This window comes from Chiloscyllium plagiosum, chromosome 5, assembly GCF_004010195.1.
Source record: "Chiloscyllium plagiosum isolate BGI_BamShark_2017 chromosome 5, ASM401019v2, whole genome shotgun sequence".
In the NCBI taxonomy this organism is placed as follows: domain Eukaryota; kingdom Metazoa; phylum Chordata; class Chondrichthyes; order Orectolobiformes; family Hemiscylliidae; genus Chiloscyllium; species Chiloscyllium plagiosum.
The window spans coordinates 29,518,149-29,532,933 of record NC_057714.1 but is presented as its reverse complement, the minus strand read 5'-3'; the positions used below and the strand labels follow the sequence as shown (position 1 = coordinate 29,532,933).

General features: G+C 39.8%; 1 protein-coding gene across 1 annotated transcript in view; it reads right to left on the bottom strand.

The window, feature by feature from the left end:
• Positions 1-14,785, bottom strand: part of LOC122550241 (dynein axonemal heavy chain 11-like) — a 456,308-nt gene that overhangs the window by 308,145 nt on the left and 133,378 nt on the right. The window contains exons 23-28 of the mRNA XM_043690997.1: positions 12,417-12,575; positions 9,127-9,249; positions 6,845-6,967; positions 4,823-5,047; positions 1,832-1,923; positions 762-780 (exon numbers count right to left, since the gene is read on the bottom strand). Of these exons, the coding sequence (XP_043546932.1) occupies positions 762-780; positions 1,832-1,923; positions 4,823-5,047; positions 6,845-6,967; positions 9,127-9,249; positions 12,417-12,575 (741 nt within the window). The remainder of the gene's footprint in view (positions 1-761; positions 781-1,831; positions 1,924-4,822; positions 5,048-6,844; positions 6,968-9,126; positions 9,250-12,416; positions 12,576-14,785) is intronic.

Sequence of the window (14,785 nt, the reverse complement as noted above, 5' to 3'; positions counted from 1 at the left end):
TAATGAACAGCACACAATAATCTGGCTGTGGCCCTACCAACATTTTACACAGTCCCTGCATAACCTTCCTGCTTTTAAACTCTATGTCTTGGCTGATTAAGGCACCTATCCCATATATCTTCTTAACCCTAAATAGACTGGCGGACATACGCACTGAGGTCCCTCTTATCTTAGGTGGTTCCCATGATCATACAGCTCATCCTGCATTCATCATGTCTTGTTTGTCCTGCCCAAATGCATCAATTCACATTTATCCCGATTCAATTCTATTTGCCAATGAACAGCCTATCTGACCAGCCCATCTACATTCTCCTCATTACTTACCATACCATCAATTTTCATTTTCATTTGTAAACCTACTGATCAATCTTCCTATATTCAAGTCTAGATCATTTATAAATACCAAAAAAACAGCAAAAGCCCAAACACTGTAGGCCCGATGGGCACAGGCTTCCAGTCACAAAGACACCCCTTCAACTCCTTTCAACCATCACCTTCTGCTTCTTGTCACTCAGACAATTTTGGTTTTTATTTTCACTATCAGTCTCCCATGCGGGACCTTATCAAAAACCTTGCTGAAGGGTATGCCAAATGTACTGTCCTCATCTACACATCTGGCCAGCTCTTTGAAAAATTCAATCAAATTGGTCAGACATGGTCTCTCCTCAACAAAACCAGGCTGACTGTCCTTGCTTAATTCCGGTCTCTCTGAGTACAGATCAATTCTGTTCCCAGAATTCCACTGTCTGGCTTCTTGATACTTCCAGATCCTCCTCTGTTCTAGGAGAATTCAATTGTAAGCCCATTAACAAGTTCTTCCAGTGTCTTTACATTTGGGTTCCCTTCTGACACATGGATGACACTGGAATACAAGGAAAACACTCTCCAGACTATGTCCCCTCCATGTTTGACTGCTCTGGCATCTTCATGGCATGTTACCACATTTGAAGAGAAACCCCAAAATTCCAGCGGTAACTCAAAAAGAGAGTCCAAACATAATAACGCTCCTCCTACTCTTCCACTTTGTTTCTGGGAACTGAGAATTCTCAGACACATTCGGCAAGAAGGTCAACCACGTCTTGTCATGTACAGATTTTAAAAAGGGCTCAGATAATAGGTCAATAATAGTATCAGATAACAGGGACAGAAAACCATCATACTCTACATGCTCCAATGAGTTACTGGGACATCCATTAAGTTTATTATAATGAAAAAAAACAATATATGCCAAAATCAAACATGAAAAGCAGATCCAACAATGAACAAACAGAAAAAAATTTTGGTATCCTTCACTGAATCAATAAGATTCCCATCTCTTTCCTGATTCTGGCAGACTCAATGTGTATTTCTTAAACTTTCTAACTCCAACTTTGATGTCCAAAACACTTAAGTTTTCTTTTCATCTTCATATATCTACTAAGTCTATGGGTGTTGTCTTTGCTCAATTGATAATTGCTCAATTCTGTGGAATGCTTTAAGAAATTACATAATTTCAGCTGTAACTGAAAATGTTCAATCTGTCCCAAAAAATACCAAGATGGTTTTGCAAAGTAGAAAGTGGCATCTCCTCTGTTAAAATGTCCAAAATTTGGTGAATTTACGAGCCCATTGATATGGCTTCCTTACATTGAATACTTCTATTCAATTTTATGCCAATTCCAAGACATTAACATTCAATTTTATTCTGTTTCATCTGCATTTTCTTGAAGAAAATAATTGTTATTTCTCAACAGCATACTGTTTCTCCCATAGCCTCATTAATCTTAAAATATGGACAAAGTGTTAGCATACAAAATCAAATGTGTTATTCAAAGTACTTTTAAAATCTTACCTTTGTTGAAGAGCTTCAAGTTTTTCATACAGCTTTGGTTTATTTGTTGCTTCAAGGACATTCTTTGTTTGGGCTGTTTCTGACATTAATTCCTTTTATTAAAATAAAGAGAGAGAGCAGGAATAATTATCTAGATTGGCTGAAGAGTGAATCAGATCCATGAGTACAGACATGGCCCCCATAATGATAAACTCTATTCCTTTGCAGGTGTGGTCATGACATACTCCTGCCAGGTAAGCAGACAAAAGAAGAGGAGTGTGTGGGCACCAGGGGAGAGAATCGGAGATCAGGTGAAGGAGAGCATGAGCAAAAAGGGAACAGAAAACACGAGTGAGTGAGAGAGACAGAATTCATGAAAGAAAGAGAGTGGGAAAAAGAGCACACGGGAGGAAGAGCATAAGATTGCAACATAAAGAGTTCACAAGAGAAAGAACAGTGAGTGTGTGTGTGTGTGTGTGTGTGTGTGTGTGTGTGTGTGTGTGTAGAGAGAGAGAGAGAGAGAGAGAGAGAGAGAGAGAGAGAGAGAGAGAGAGAGAGAGAGAGAGAGAGAGAGAGAGAGATGGAGATAAGTGAGAGAAACAGCAAGAGCAAGGGCAAGGGAAAGAAACAAAGATTCATGGAGTCTGAGGGGCTGGGAGTAATACCTTAAAGACATATTGCTTAATTGTTAGAACCTTGATTGAAGGAAGGAATTGTCTTTCTCCAGTTCCACTGCCCCACTGATCACAATATAGATTTAAACATTTTACCCAGTTATCAGTATATCCATGTGTATATACTTTTATTATCTATTTCAGAATACAAATTTGCCAGATTATTTTCTTTAATAAACTACAACTTATTAAAAGACAAAGGCTTATTTGATAAAGATGCAAAGTTTATACGCACAGTTTAGAAATATGACAGGAAGCATATATACTATAAATAATCTAACACACAGCACTTAAAAGAAAATTTAGACAACTTTCTTTGTTGAAATTAATTCGTTCTTTGGGCTTATAGATGACTGGCGGAGTTTCTATATTTCACATCAGTCCCCCGCAATATATCTTTGCATCATTTTCTTTCTCAAACAGATATCTAATTCCATGTCCCTGTATCACACCATGATCCTAACAACATGGAAATTTCTATCTTTCACCAACATTTGGATTTCATTAATCTGAGTACCAAACACTGTTTGAATGCATACACCACAAACCCAAACATTGCCCACCCCTGAGTTATCCAATGCCTGGGCTCTCTCAAGGTCAGTGAGCTATTTTGACTAAAACCACTCCCTCACTCCTTTGCTTCCTCTAACCTCACACGGTGTTCACCTGTCCAAGGTACAGCTTCTCTCCTGTTAGGTGCAATTATCTTCCAAGAGGATAGTTTAAAGACAGTCATAACCTTTGTTAGAAACCAGGGATTATAGTCACCCTATAACACTACTCTTTTATAGAAAGCTTTAAGATAACACAACAGAATAGTTATTGATTATGATGCATCCCTATTAAATCTCCATACTGAATAAAATTAGTATCTGTCATGCTACCTATTCAGCGTGTAAGCACTTAAAATGCCACTTTAATTGAACATGTTGTTTTTATTTGTTCAATCTAGCCTGATTGGTGACTCATTTTGCACAAAAGGTATCCCGAGAAAACTGTTCTGCAGTCACAACTCCAGTCTAATCCCCTTGATTTTCAAAAATCAAAAATCCCATGGGAGCTCCCCAATGATTAACAGTCAGGAATGTGAGAGCAAAAAATGCCCCGAACATGATTCCAGGCCCCGAAAGGGAAAGCCTGCTCCTGAGTGCTCCTTTGCTTACTTGCCACTTTGGAAGGTAGAATGGTGCAGGATTGGAGAACATATTCCTGCCAAAGTTGTACCCATTTCCAAAACAGAAACATTTCATCATTAAATGATGCCATATGCTGCCTGTACTCATACAGGGGATAGAAACCTTAATCCCATTCTCCCTGATGTTAAGACACACACGTTGTCAGGGGTGCTGCAAAGGGGTCCAGGCTGAGATGTTTAGAAGCAGCAACTATACAATAAGAAATCTTGTGGCAAAGTATTATTCTCCGGGCCTCTGGTCCAGCGAATTCTGGTTCAAGTCCCAGTAGCCACATAGATGTGTCACAACATGTCTGAATAGACAGATTAAAAGAAATAAATCGAAACTTCATGGCACAAGGAAATTCTGTTAATAAACATAATAAGCTACAAGCCTTCTACACCTTCAATAATGGCTATGCCAACATCTAACAGTGGGCTTCAAACCAAAGGCAGGAATTAAATGTCAACTGATGAGAAATGTTTCAATTAAGCTGATCAGAACAAATTCATCTGGGTCAACAAACAGAGAGTTTGAAATCTCACACCATTAGTCTTATTGGTAGTGAGGAAAATCCAGACTCAAAATAGGAGAAAGTGAGGACTGCAGATGCTCGAGATCAGAGTCGAAGAGTGCAGTGCTAGAAAAACAAAACCGGTCAAGCAGCAACTGAGGAGGAGAGTCAATATTTCGGGCATAACCACCCGATGCCTGGAGGAAGAATGTCTCATCTTCCATCTTGGGACTCTCCAACCACATAGGATCAATGTGGATTTCACCAGTTTCCTCATTTCCCTTCCCCCCACCTTATCCCAGTCCCAACCTCCCAACTTGCCACTACCCTCTTGAACAGTCCTACCCATCCATCACCTTTCCCATCTATCTGCTCCATCTTCCTCTCTGACCTATCACTTTCACCCTCACCTTCATCTACCTATCGCAATCCCAGCTACCTTACCCCAGCCTCAACCCCCCTCCCATTTATATCTCAGCCCCTTGGCCCACAAGCCCCATTCCTGATGAAGAGCTTATGCCAAAACATTGACTCTCTTGCCCCTCGGATGCTGCCTAATCGGCTGTGTTTTTCCAGCATCACGCTCTTCGACTCAGAATTTTAATTAACATATTACCAAAACTAAAACAAAATACATTAATAATTCAACCTTAAAGTCTGAATCTATTCCATCAAATCGTTTGGCATCTTCAGGAAGTTGGTTTCGAATGTCATCAGATCCAATGAAAATACTCTCAAGATGAGACCATGTGCGTTGGACCTCCATCCAGATAAAGATGACAGAGTCTGCCACTGTCAGCTTTTTTTGCCAGGCTGAGACCTGTTCAATAAAGTACTCCACATATTTGCTTTGCAGTATAACTTGTAACTGCACCTGTAAAGACAGAAGTGAGACAAAGGGGAATTCTTCTCATCAACTATTTACACTACGAGGAAAAGAGGAAAAACAGCTCACTATCAGAAGACAGCTCCTTAGACTTGAGAAAATAAAAAGAAATTGCAAATGCTATTTGTACAGGTGCTGTGAAGCTTGATTTCACATATATAGTGCCATCATATATTCTATTGTTCATCCACTTCTTCTAAAGATTTGATTCTTCCAAGCATTCCAGAAAACGCAGAGAATCACAGAATAATTTGGCAAAGAAAAAGCTATTTAACCTAACATGTCTGTGTCAACTCTTCTGCCCTTTCCCAGACTTTCTGCAAGTTTTAGTTCTTTTTCAAATATTTACCAATGCCCAATTAAATGCTTCTATTTAATCTGTACCTATCATCCATCAGGCATTCCAAATACTGACCACTTGTCGCATAAGTACTTCACGTAGAAAATACATTTTCCTCATTTGCTTTGATCTGTAAGTGTCACGCGCTGAGGTAGAGTGAAAAGTTTTTTCTTATGTGCTTTACAGACAGTTTGTATTGTGCAACTGCATCAGGTAACAGAACAGAGTGAAGGGTACAGTGTTACAGCAGCCAAGAAGGTGCAGCGAGTGATCACCATGAACCAATTAAGAGGCCCATTCAAAAGTCCGATAACAGCAGGGAAGAAGCTGTTCTCTACTGATTCTGTAAATCACCTAAAACATGTGCTCTCTGGTTGCTAACTATTACAAACATCGTCTATTTGTCATATCTAAACTGTTGGTGACTTTAAACATTTCTAACATCTCTGAACCTTATCTGCTCTAAGAAGGACACCCCAGCCCCTCCAGTTTACTTGGAGAAGTGCAATTTGTCATTCCTTGAACCATTCTTCTTTGACCTTTGCAAAGCCTTCCTCCATTCTTATTGTGTGGATCATAGATTGGACACCATATTCCAGCTCAGCACAGCTAGAGTTTCCTGTAGGCTTGGTATGTTTTTTATACTCCATGTCTCTATTTATGAAGCCCTGTATCCCATAAGATTTATTTGTTTTGACATTATCTGCGACTTGTACATAAATATACAAGGCCTCTCTCCTCTTGTACCCATTTTAATATCTTGTAATTTAGCTTTTATTGTCTCTCCATATTCTTTGCTAAAGCACAAAATGAGGTGGGAGAATGGCCCCTTTCTGGGGACACTTCAGAGGCTGGAGAGACTGGTGAAGTAGGGAGGAAGCTGCCACTTCCTTTGACTTTGTATGATAAGTAATTTTAAAAGAAAATACCTTTGATGGTTTCCAGTAGGTCCCTCAAGGACCAACGGTTAGGGCACCCAAGAATTTACAAACCTGAGTCGAAAATTTTCCATTCACTCCTAATGAAATTCCAAAAGAGATCTCAAAACAAGTATGAGGCCCTTTATTAACACATGCAAGGTGTCCAATGCATGTTTTAACCAGCCATCAGTAACATCCAAATGCTGCCCAATTCAATGTGAAATTGGAAACTTTTCAGCTGCATTGATAGCACGGAGAAATCAGTTTTATTTCCTCAAGTTATAGACTTCCATAAAATCGGCATTGCATGATCCACTTTCTACCCTGTGAAAGGTCCTGATCACCTATTCTGCTGGTGGGGATTGAGATGCAATCTAATCAGCCACTCATTTTACATCCAATTTTGGCTTCTTTTGAGCTTTGTTAGAAATTTCTCCATTCTTCTCAATGCTCTAACTGGTACAGGAGTATAATCTTGCCTCAATTCAAAGAAAACAAGAACAAAAATAGTTTTAAAAATCATACTTGGCTGTCATCTAGAATTTCAATAAGCTCTTCATCAAACTTCAACAGGGGTGTTCCCGTTCGATGGTGTTCCTCATATGAAAACTCCATGGTGGTCCATGTGTAGCTGATTTCTGAGAGGACCTGAAAATAAATCATTGGCTAGTCATCCAGGATAGGCTCATAACACCATTACATTTTCTGAAATCAGTTTTCAATATAATCATTTAACTTCAATGCTTTCTAATCTCACATTGTTCACTGAGGCAACCTTCCAATGAAATAAATATTTCATCATTTAGACATGCATAAGCAAATTAATAGGGTTATGACATTTATTATCTCTACACATGAGACTGAATCCAGCTTCAGTATCACTCAAGTTCATCATATTAAATAACAACAATAAGAAAGATTACAGGACCACAAATAATAAAGGTAGTTAAATAAAAGGAAAACTGCTGTTGCATGCATTTGATGTTATATTCTAATAGAGGTAGACACACTGACATAACAAATACATACAAGAAACTGCTATTAGATTTCTAGCCTCAAATTAAGTGTCAAGAACAGGTTATGATCATGAAATTGGCTTGAAAATCTTTCTGGATTATGTAAATGGTCAGAAAATAATATTGAGTGTGCACACACATTTAGCAGTAACTGTGGAGAAATAAACAAGAGTAACCTTTTCAGGCTAATGATCCTTCATCAAAATCAGGAATATGGACAGATGCAACTGTTAGGCAGGAGAGGGAAACAACAAATGGCAAGGTCTATAGGCTGGAAGGCAGGAGTAACTAAATGGAAAAATAAAGATAATGAAAGTAAAAAAGGAGAGCAATGGGACAAATGAAAGAACTAAAGCTATGTGGAGGGGTGAAAGCAAAATCACTGCCAACAGCTATTGTCAAAACAAAGGGAAAGAGGCTATGGTTGGAAAACACTGAATTTACTATTGAATCTGAAAGGTTGTCAAGTGTCTAACTCGAAATAGGAATGCTGTTTCTTCAGCTTCCATTGAGCTTCATTGGCACAATGTTGGCTGCCAAAGACAGAAAAGGCAGTATATGAATGGAGAGGAGAATTGCAAATTCTGCGGACAATAAGCTGATTGTTTGGCACTATTCTGCAAAGTGATCATTCAATCTGGTCACTCCATGGTAGAGAAGTCCACATTGTGGACACAGAAATTAAAAAAAAAACAAGTAAATTGTTACTTTATCTGAAAGGTGTGTTTGGGACTTTGCATGCTGAGAGGGGAAGAGGATGAAGCAAGACATTGTTATCTCCTGCACTTGTATGGGAAGAGGAGTGTTCTATAGAGCAGCTGATGACAGGACAACACTGCAGTGGACGGAATGGCTTCTCTAAAAATGGCAGAGGATGGCGATTTGAGTCTTTCAACCAATATTCACCATCTTCCCACTGACTCTCCTCTACAGCAGGGTGACCAAGTGTAGATTGAGTGAGCGCTTGCAGAATACCTCTGTTCAGTCTGAAAGAGTGAGCCCCACCCTTCAGTTTCCTGCCATTTTTGACTTGCTGTTCTCCTCGCATGCTTAAGTTCTAGTCTTCTTATATTGCTTAAATGCAGCTCAATGCAAGCTGGGGGAACAGCACATCTCCGTCCGACTGTGCACTTGACAGGCTTCTGGGCTTAACATAGCCTTCAATAATCACGAAGATCACAATCTCGGTTCCTTTGCTCTTTTGGACCCCAGCTGTTATTGGTGAGCATGCTTTGACATTTATAGCTCCACTAAACACATCTTCTGCTCTTTGCCTGCCACAGTACTCTCTCTTTTTTCCTGATGATAATATGGGAGGGCAGAGGGCAGATCTCAGTAGGTTCCCTCCATCTTGCTGCCAGGTTCCTCATGAGGTAGTGAGTCTTTTCAGCATGAGATTTCCCATGCATGGTGAACAGTAACAGCATCAGTGAGAGGGAACCCTTATATGGCAGTTAATGATGACTTCAGAGTCTCAGCTGGAGCTGGGTGAGAATGCTATCCAAGAACCTTCCTGACACAAATGTAACTCTTGTGGAGGTGGAAAGGTGACAAGGTCCACACCCAAATTATTCCTGCCAAAGTAAATGCCCCCAAGCACTAAACACATCATGGGCAGGACACAAGACTCGCCCTTTATTCCTGTTTCCATTTCCATAGCTGCTACCAGAACTGGCATGTTTTCACCACTTTATTTTTTCATGTTTTCAGTATTCACAGAAACACAGTTTAATTGAACTTTCTGTTCTCCACACCAGAACTATTAAAATCAGAATTGGTAATGTCAAAAACCTTCTCTATTCCCAACTCTTTTACAGCTTTGTCCACAATGTTCCGGACTTCATCTTCAACTCTATGTAGTTTCAGAGCTAACAGATCAGCCAGAATTGTGTCATCACTCATTATAAACTTAACCTGAAAAAGAGGTAAAATAAACAAATAAATCATTTAGTACAAATACACATGACAGTTTTTTTCTTATTTATTCCTAGGGTTTTTGCTGAGACAATATTACTGATGCATAGCAAATTGGCCTATAATATCTTCTCACTGTTTCCGGTCTACACTCCCAGAACTGTCTGATCAGAGATACCAATATGCATTTGTAAAAAGCAAGTAGTCTTGAACAAAGCTCGCTGTTCTTTTCAAGGAGTGAGTAAACTTTGTAGGTCTTGAAGTGTCCATGGATGTTACTTACACAGGCTTCCAGGAAACGACTGGCCAATTTAACCTCAACTACTATCAGAAGTATTTTTGAGGGACAGAGTTAATCTGCACTTGTAGAGTCAGGGATTAATAAAGAATAGGCAGCACGGTCATGTCTGACCAACATGAGTGAAGTTTTTGAACAAGTAACCAGGTGTTTAGATGAGAGCAACACAGTTGCCATAGTCTACTTGAACTTCAGCAAGGCTTTTTGATAAGGTCCTGCATGGCCGACGGATCTCTTTGGGAAGCAAGGAAATTTGGCAAATTGGATACAGAATGGCTGAGTGGCAGGAAGCAGAGGGTGATGGTCAAGGGATGTTCTTGTGACTGGAAACCTGTGTCCAGTGGCATTCTGCAGGAATCAGTGTTGGGGCCCTTGCTGTTTGTTGTATATATAAATTATTTAGAGTTGAATTTAGGAGGATTGATCAATAAGTTCGTGGATGATACAAAAATTGGTGGGGTGGTAAACATTGGGGAGGATAACCTTAGATTACATTAGGATATAGATGGGTTGGTCAGATAGGCTGATCAGTGACAAATGGAATTTAATCTGAATAAGTGTGACGTGGCCGGCGCAACATCAAGGGCTGAAGGGCCCATACTGTGCTGTAATGTTCTATGATGGACTTGGGCCAGACAAACAAAGCAAGGCAATGCATGATGAATAGTAGAACCCTGGGAACCATCAAGTACTAGAATGACCTTGCTATGCATGTCCACCGGTCCCTTAATGCGGCGGGACAGTTAGATAAGATGATTAAGGCATCTGGGATATTTGCAGTTATTAGCCGAGACAGAGTTTATAAGCAAGGAGGTGATGCTGGAACTGTAAAAAAAAATTGGCTAGCCACAGCTAGAACACTGTGTTAGAATAATGTGGGATACACATTACTGGAGGGCTGTGATTGCATTGGAGAGGAGATTAGAATAATTAAGTAATTGTTTGTTACCAGCACAAACCCAATGGACTGAAGGGCCTTTTTTCTGTAATATAGATCCCTGTAACTCTCAGGTTCACATAACGAAATGCTCAGAAAATTAGAATTCATGGAATCGGAGGCAACTTATTGATTTGGATAGGGAAATAGTGTAGGACACAACTGATAGAATGGGAATATGAGGCTCCCCCTTCAGCGATCTAGAATTAATCTCAGAATCTCACTACATTTATAAATCACTTTGATGATGGAATTGAGGCATAGATCCAAAATTAAGTGGTGCAATAAAGCTGGGAAAAGGAAAGTGCAAAGGGACACTGGAGGATCAAGTGATTGAGCAACACTACGGCAGACAGAGAAAAAAGACATCATTCACTACAGAATGTAGATAATTCAGGGAAATCTCTAAGCCGAGTACGCAAATACAAACTAGAATTCAAAAGTCTATTGAAATGGTGGCCTTTATCTCAATTGGTTGGAATACAAACAGTATAAAGTGATGTAACCATGAGATAAAGCTCTGGCTGGTCCCCATTTGGATGGCTGCCTTTAGTTCTGAACAGCATGGTCAGGATTTTGTGTGCCCAGTCAGAGACCAATTTCTCAGGCCTTGCTGTACTTCAAGGGGGAAGCAGTGACAGGACAAATTTTCCATGATAGTGGCCCTCAATGGGTGGAAGGTGTGTTTATTGAGAGGGTGGTGCTAGAAAAGCATAATAGGTCAGGCAGCATCTGAGGAGCAGGAGAATCGACATTTCAGGTATAAACCCTTCATCAGTTGTTTGTTGGCCAAATCATAGCAGCAGTTCTGAAAGGAGACATTAGGCTGAAAGCGTGAGCCCTAGGAAACTGATAATGGCAGCCATTGTTGTGAGAGGGAGAAGCGAGGAGCAGGAAACTCATAGGCCCCACACCTGTGGCAAGGCAGCTCCAAGCTTCAGTGATGGGCAGCATGGCTCAGTGGTTAGCACTGCTACCTCACGGGGCCAGGGACTAGGTCTGATTCCAGCTTTGACTGACTGGCTGTATGGAGCTTGCACATTCTCTCTGTATCTGTGTGGGTTTTGGCCAGGTGCTCTGGTTTCCTCCCACAGTCCAAAGATGTGCAGGTTAGGTGGATCAGCTATGCTAAATTGCCCATAGTGTCTAGGGTTATGCAGACTGGGTCGGTCAGCCATTGTTAATGCGAGGTTACGGTGATAGGGTGGTGGTGGAGGATGTGGTTGGGTCTGGGTGGGATGCTTTTCAGCGGGTCAGTACAGACTCGGAGGACCAAGTGGCTTCTTTCTGCACAATGGGGATTCTATTTTATGAGGCTGCCTCTGACATAATGCTCTCAGTGGTGAGACACAAATGAGGGAACTTGTTTCCAGAAAGTGACAGGAGAAAGATACCCAGCCAGATAAACCATGTTAGCCAAGTTTTCTAGGGTGTGGGAAGGCAGGTAAGTCAAGAATTGCCAGATCCATTAGGCAAATATATTTACAGCACTGTTTGTGGACCAGTGTATTTCCCCCAGGCCTGACAAGGAAACCTCTTCAGAGTGCCCAGCATTGACCAACCATTTTCACATTTCATCTCCTAATCTCTGTAGTCTGTTCATCAGGGTGTCTGTCTGTTGAGAAGTAGACCCATAGGGAAAAATTAAAATATGTCCAGCTATTCATTTTGTTAGAACCTTCAGGCAACCCTTGTTTTTTTGTTTAGAAATCCCAGAGTTCTTTCCACATTGCCAAGTATTTGGATCTATGTTCCTGAAATATTTTTTCACTACCCTTAGCCTCTCTAAAATTTGAAGTATTGTTTACGTTTAGTCCATTGTACAATGAATCTGGAAATATAGAACACAATATTAATTAGAAGAAAATTGCTTCCCAGCTAAATTAATGAAAAAGAATCTCTAAATATTATAGTAATATATGTTGGACTGACCCCTGTGGAATTCATCAGCTGGTACCAGTGTCTGTCTCTGATAGCTGGGTTTTGTAATTCTGTCACTGCTCGTAGTGACGTGAGCAGGTTCTTCACACTGGAGTCCAAACTGACAAATGCATCCCAAGCACGCACTTCTTTGTCAAGCATTCTGATGTCCTACACAAAGTATAAAGCAACATGAAATAAGAATTTTGAAATGCAACATGAAATAAGAATTTTGACTTAAAGCAACAGATGATTTGCATCAGGCACCATTGACCAAAACAAAAAAGACTTCACTGATGTTTCAGAGCAATGAAAAAAGTTGCAGTACACAGGAAGTAAATATGTTTGTGTAAATGCAACAATAAAATTGATGGCCTGGTAAAATGCAAATTTCAGAGAGAATTTGATTTACCCCCAAAAGTACATACATAAACTCATTGACCTTGTATACATCAGTGATAGAGATATAACTCTACGGTGCCAAGTTTTAATCTGTGTTCCCTTTGATCATGACTAGCAATTGACAGTATGTGAGCTGTGGCATGAATATTCACTCTGATGCCAATGCATTTTCCATAATATTCTGTCTTATCAAAAAATACAGCTACTGCAGTGTGAAAACATTTAGCCACATTTCTCCCTCTGGTGAGGGATTTCATTCATAGCTTTAGAAAATCAGGGTCTTAGGCCAATGTTCCACAATGCACAGAACATTACATGCAGTGAATAAATATTTGATCTATTACAAGTGAGCAAACCTTTATCAAATATGTCCATCATCAAATTTCAAGCACCACGTTTTGTACTTTCATGTCCTACCACATAAAATAAGCTAATGTTTTCTGCCAAAAACCAACAAAACACCATGAGAAAAACACAACTGAAAACTTCTGCGTTCAAAAAAACCTATGGCTGTTCTGGCAGGTTGAGACTGTAAATACCAAAATGGCCAAAAAGATAACGAAGGCCCAGATAAATTTTGAGCCAGGAATGGGTTTATTGGGGTACTGCATCTACTCTGCTCAACCATTTGACAAATGCAAATACTGTGAACAGGATTGCATTTGCAAATTATAAACGTGATCACAAGAAATGTATTTGTTTACAATGTTACTACATAAAGAAATTTAGACGAAATCACATGTCCAGAAGAGCTCCACACATTGCTGCAGTGTGAGGTTTTTGGTTTCCACCCTGCCCTCTGAATGACACTGTTGTTTCAATATACTAATTTGAAGCAATGTAGTAATTACCGTGCTGTGAGAAAATTTGTCTGAATCCGACGAGGAAGAATGGAGAAAGAAGTTCAAAAGACCCACTTTGAAGCTGCCTGACCTCCCCAAATGTTGCAAAATGTAACAGAAATTGTAAAAGGTCAATCAGAAAACAGGCAAACAACCTACATGAACACAAGAACTCCAAAATCCCACAGCAGTTCTCCTGTCTCCTGCCAATGTTGTGGATGAGGATTTATTAGGTAAATATAAAATAATTCTCTAGTTTAAACTTAGCAATTGATTCCAATATTTTGTCAAGTACTGAATTAAGTTTAACAGATTACAATTGTTTGAGTGTGCTTTGTATTCTGAATTCTGGGAATAGGTGCGAAATTCACTTGGTTCCAAAACACTAAATTCTTCAAAAACTAATAATAATGAAGTAATTAATAAATGCTTCCATCAGGAATTATTCGTTTGTTTTGAGTTTTTTATCCTATCTACATCTCACTTGTATCAACTCATCAATCATACAAGACCGTCACTGCCGAGGCAAGTTTCTGAAGTCTTCTTTATGACACCAGCAGAACCTCAACAGAAACACAGGAAATGGAGAATTTGTCAATCCTCCACCATAATTTTGGCAGGAGGCAGGTGGACTAACTTGTGTCTGATTGTTTTCATGTAATAAATTGTTTCTTGTTAAGTTCTACCACGGTTTGTTCCCCTATCATTATAAGTCAAATAGGCCCTTAGATCCAGTCACGGAAAAAGCAATGATGGCAACATCCCTCAACCCAGTAATGCCACATACCCCAAATAATAGTGGTGGATTCTGTAAAATGAGTTGGACAAAAGACATAACAGATGGTACAAGGCAAACAGAATTTACCACAGACAAATATGAAGTACTGTCCATAGTAAGATGGAAATGGTTACATAAATATTGCACACACAATCATGAAAACTTGAAGATGAAATAGTATATAGAGGAATCTTTGCTCAGATGACAACAACATGTCCAATTACTGAAGAACTAAAAAGTGAACAATATTAACAATTGTTGTGGTTCTGTTCGCCGAGCTGCAAGTTTTTGTTATAAATGTTTCGTCCCCCGGCTGGGCGACATCCTGGCTGCTTGGGAGCCTCCTGCGAAGCGCTTCT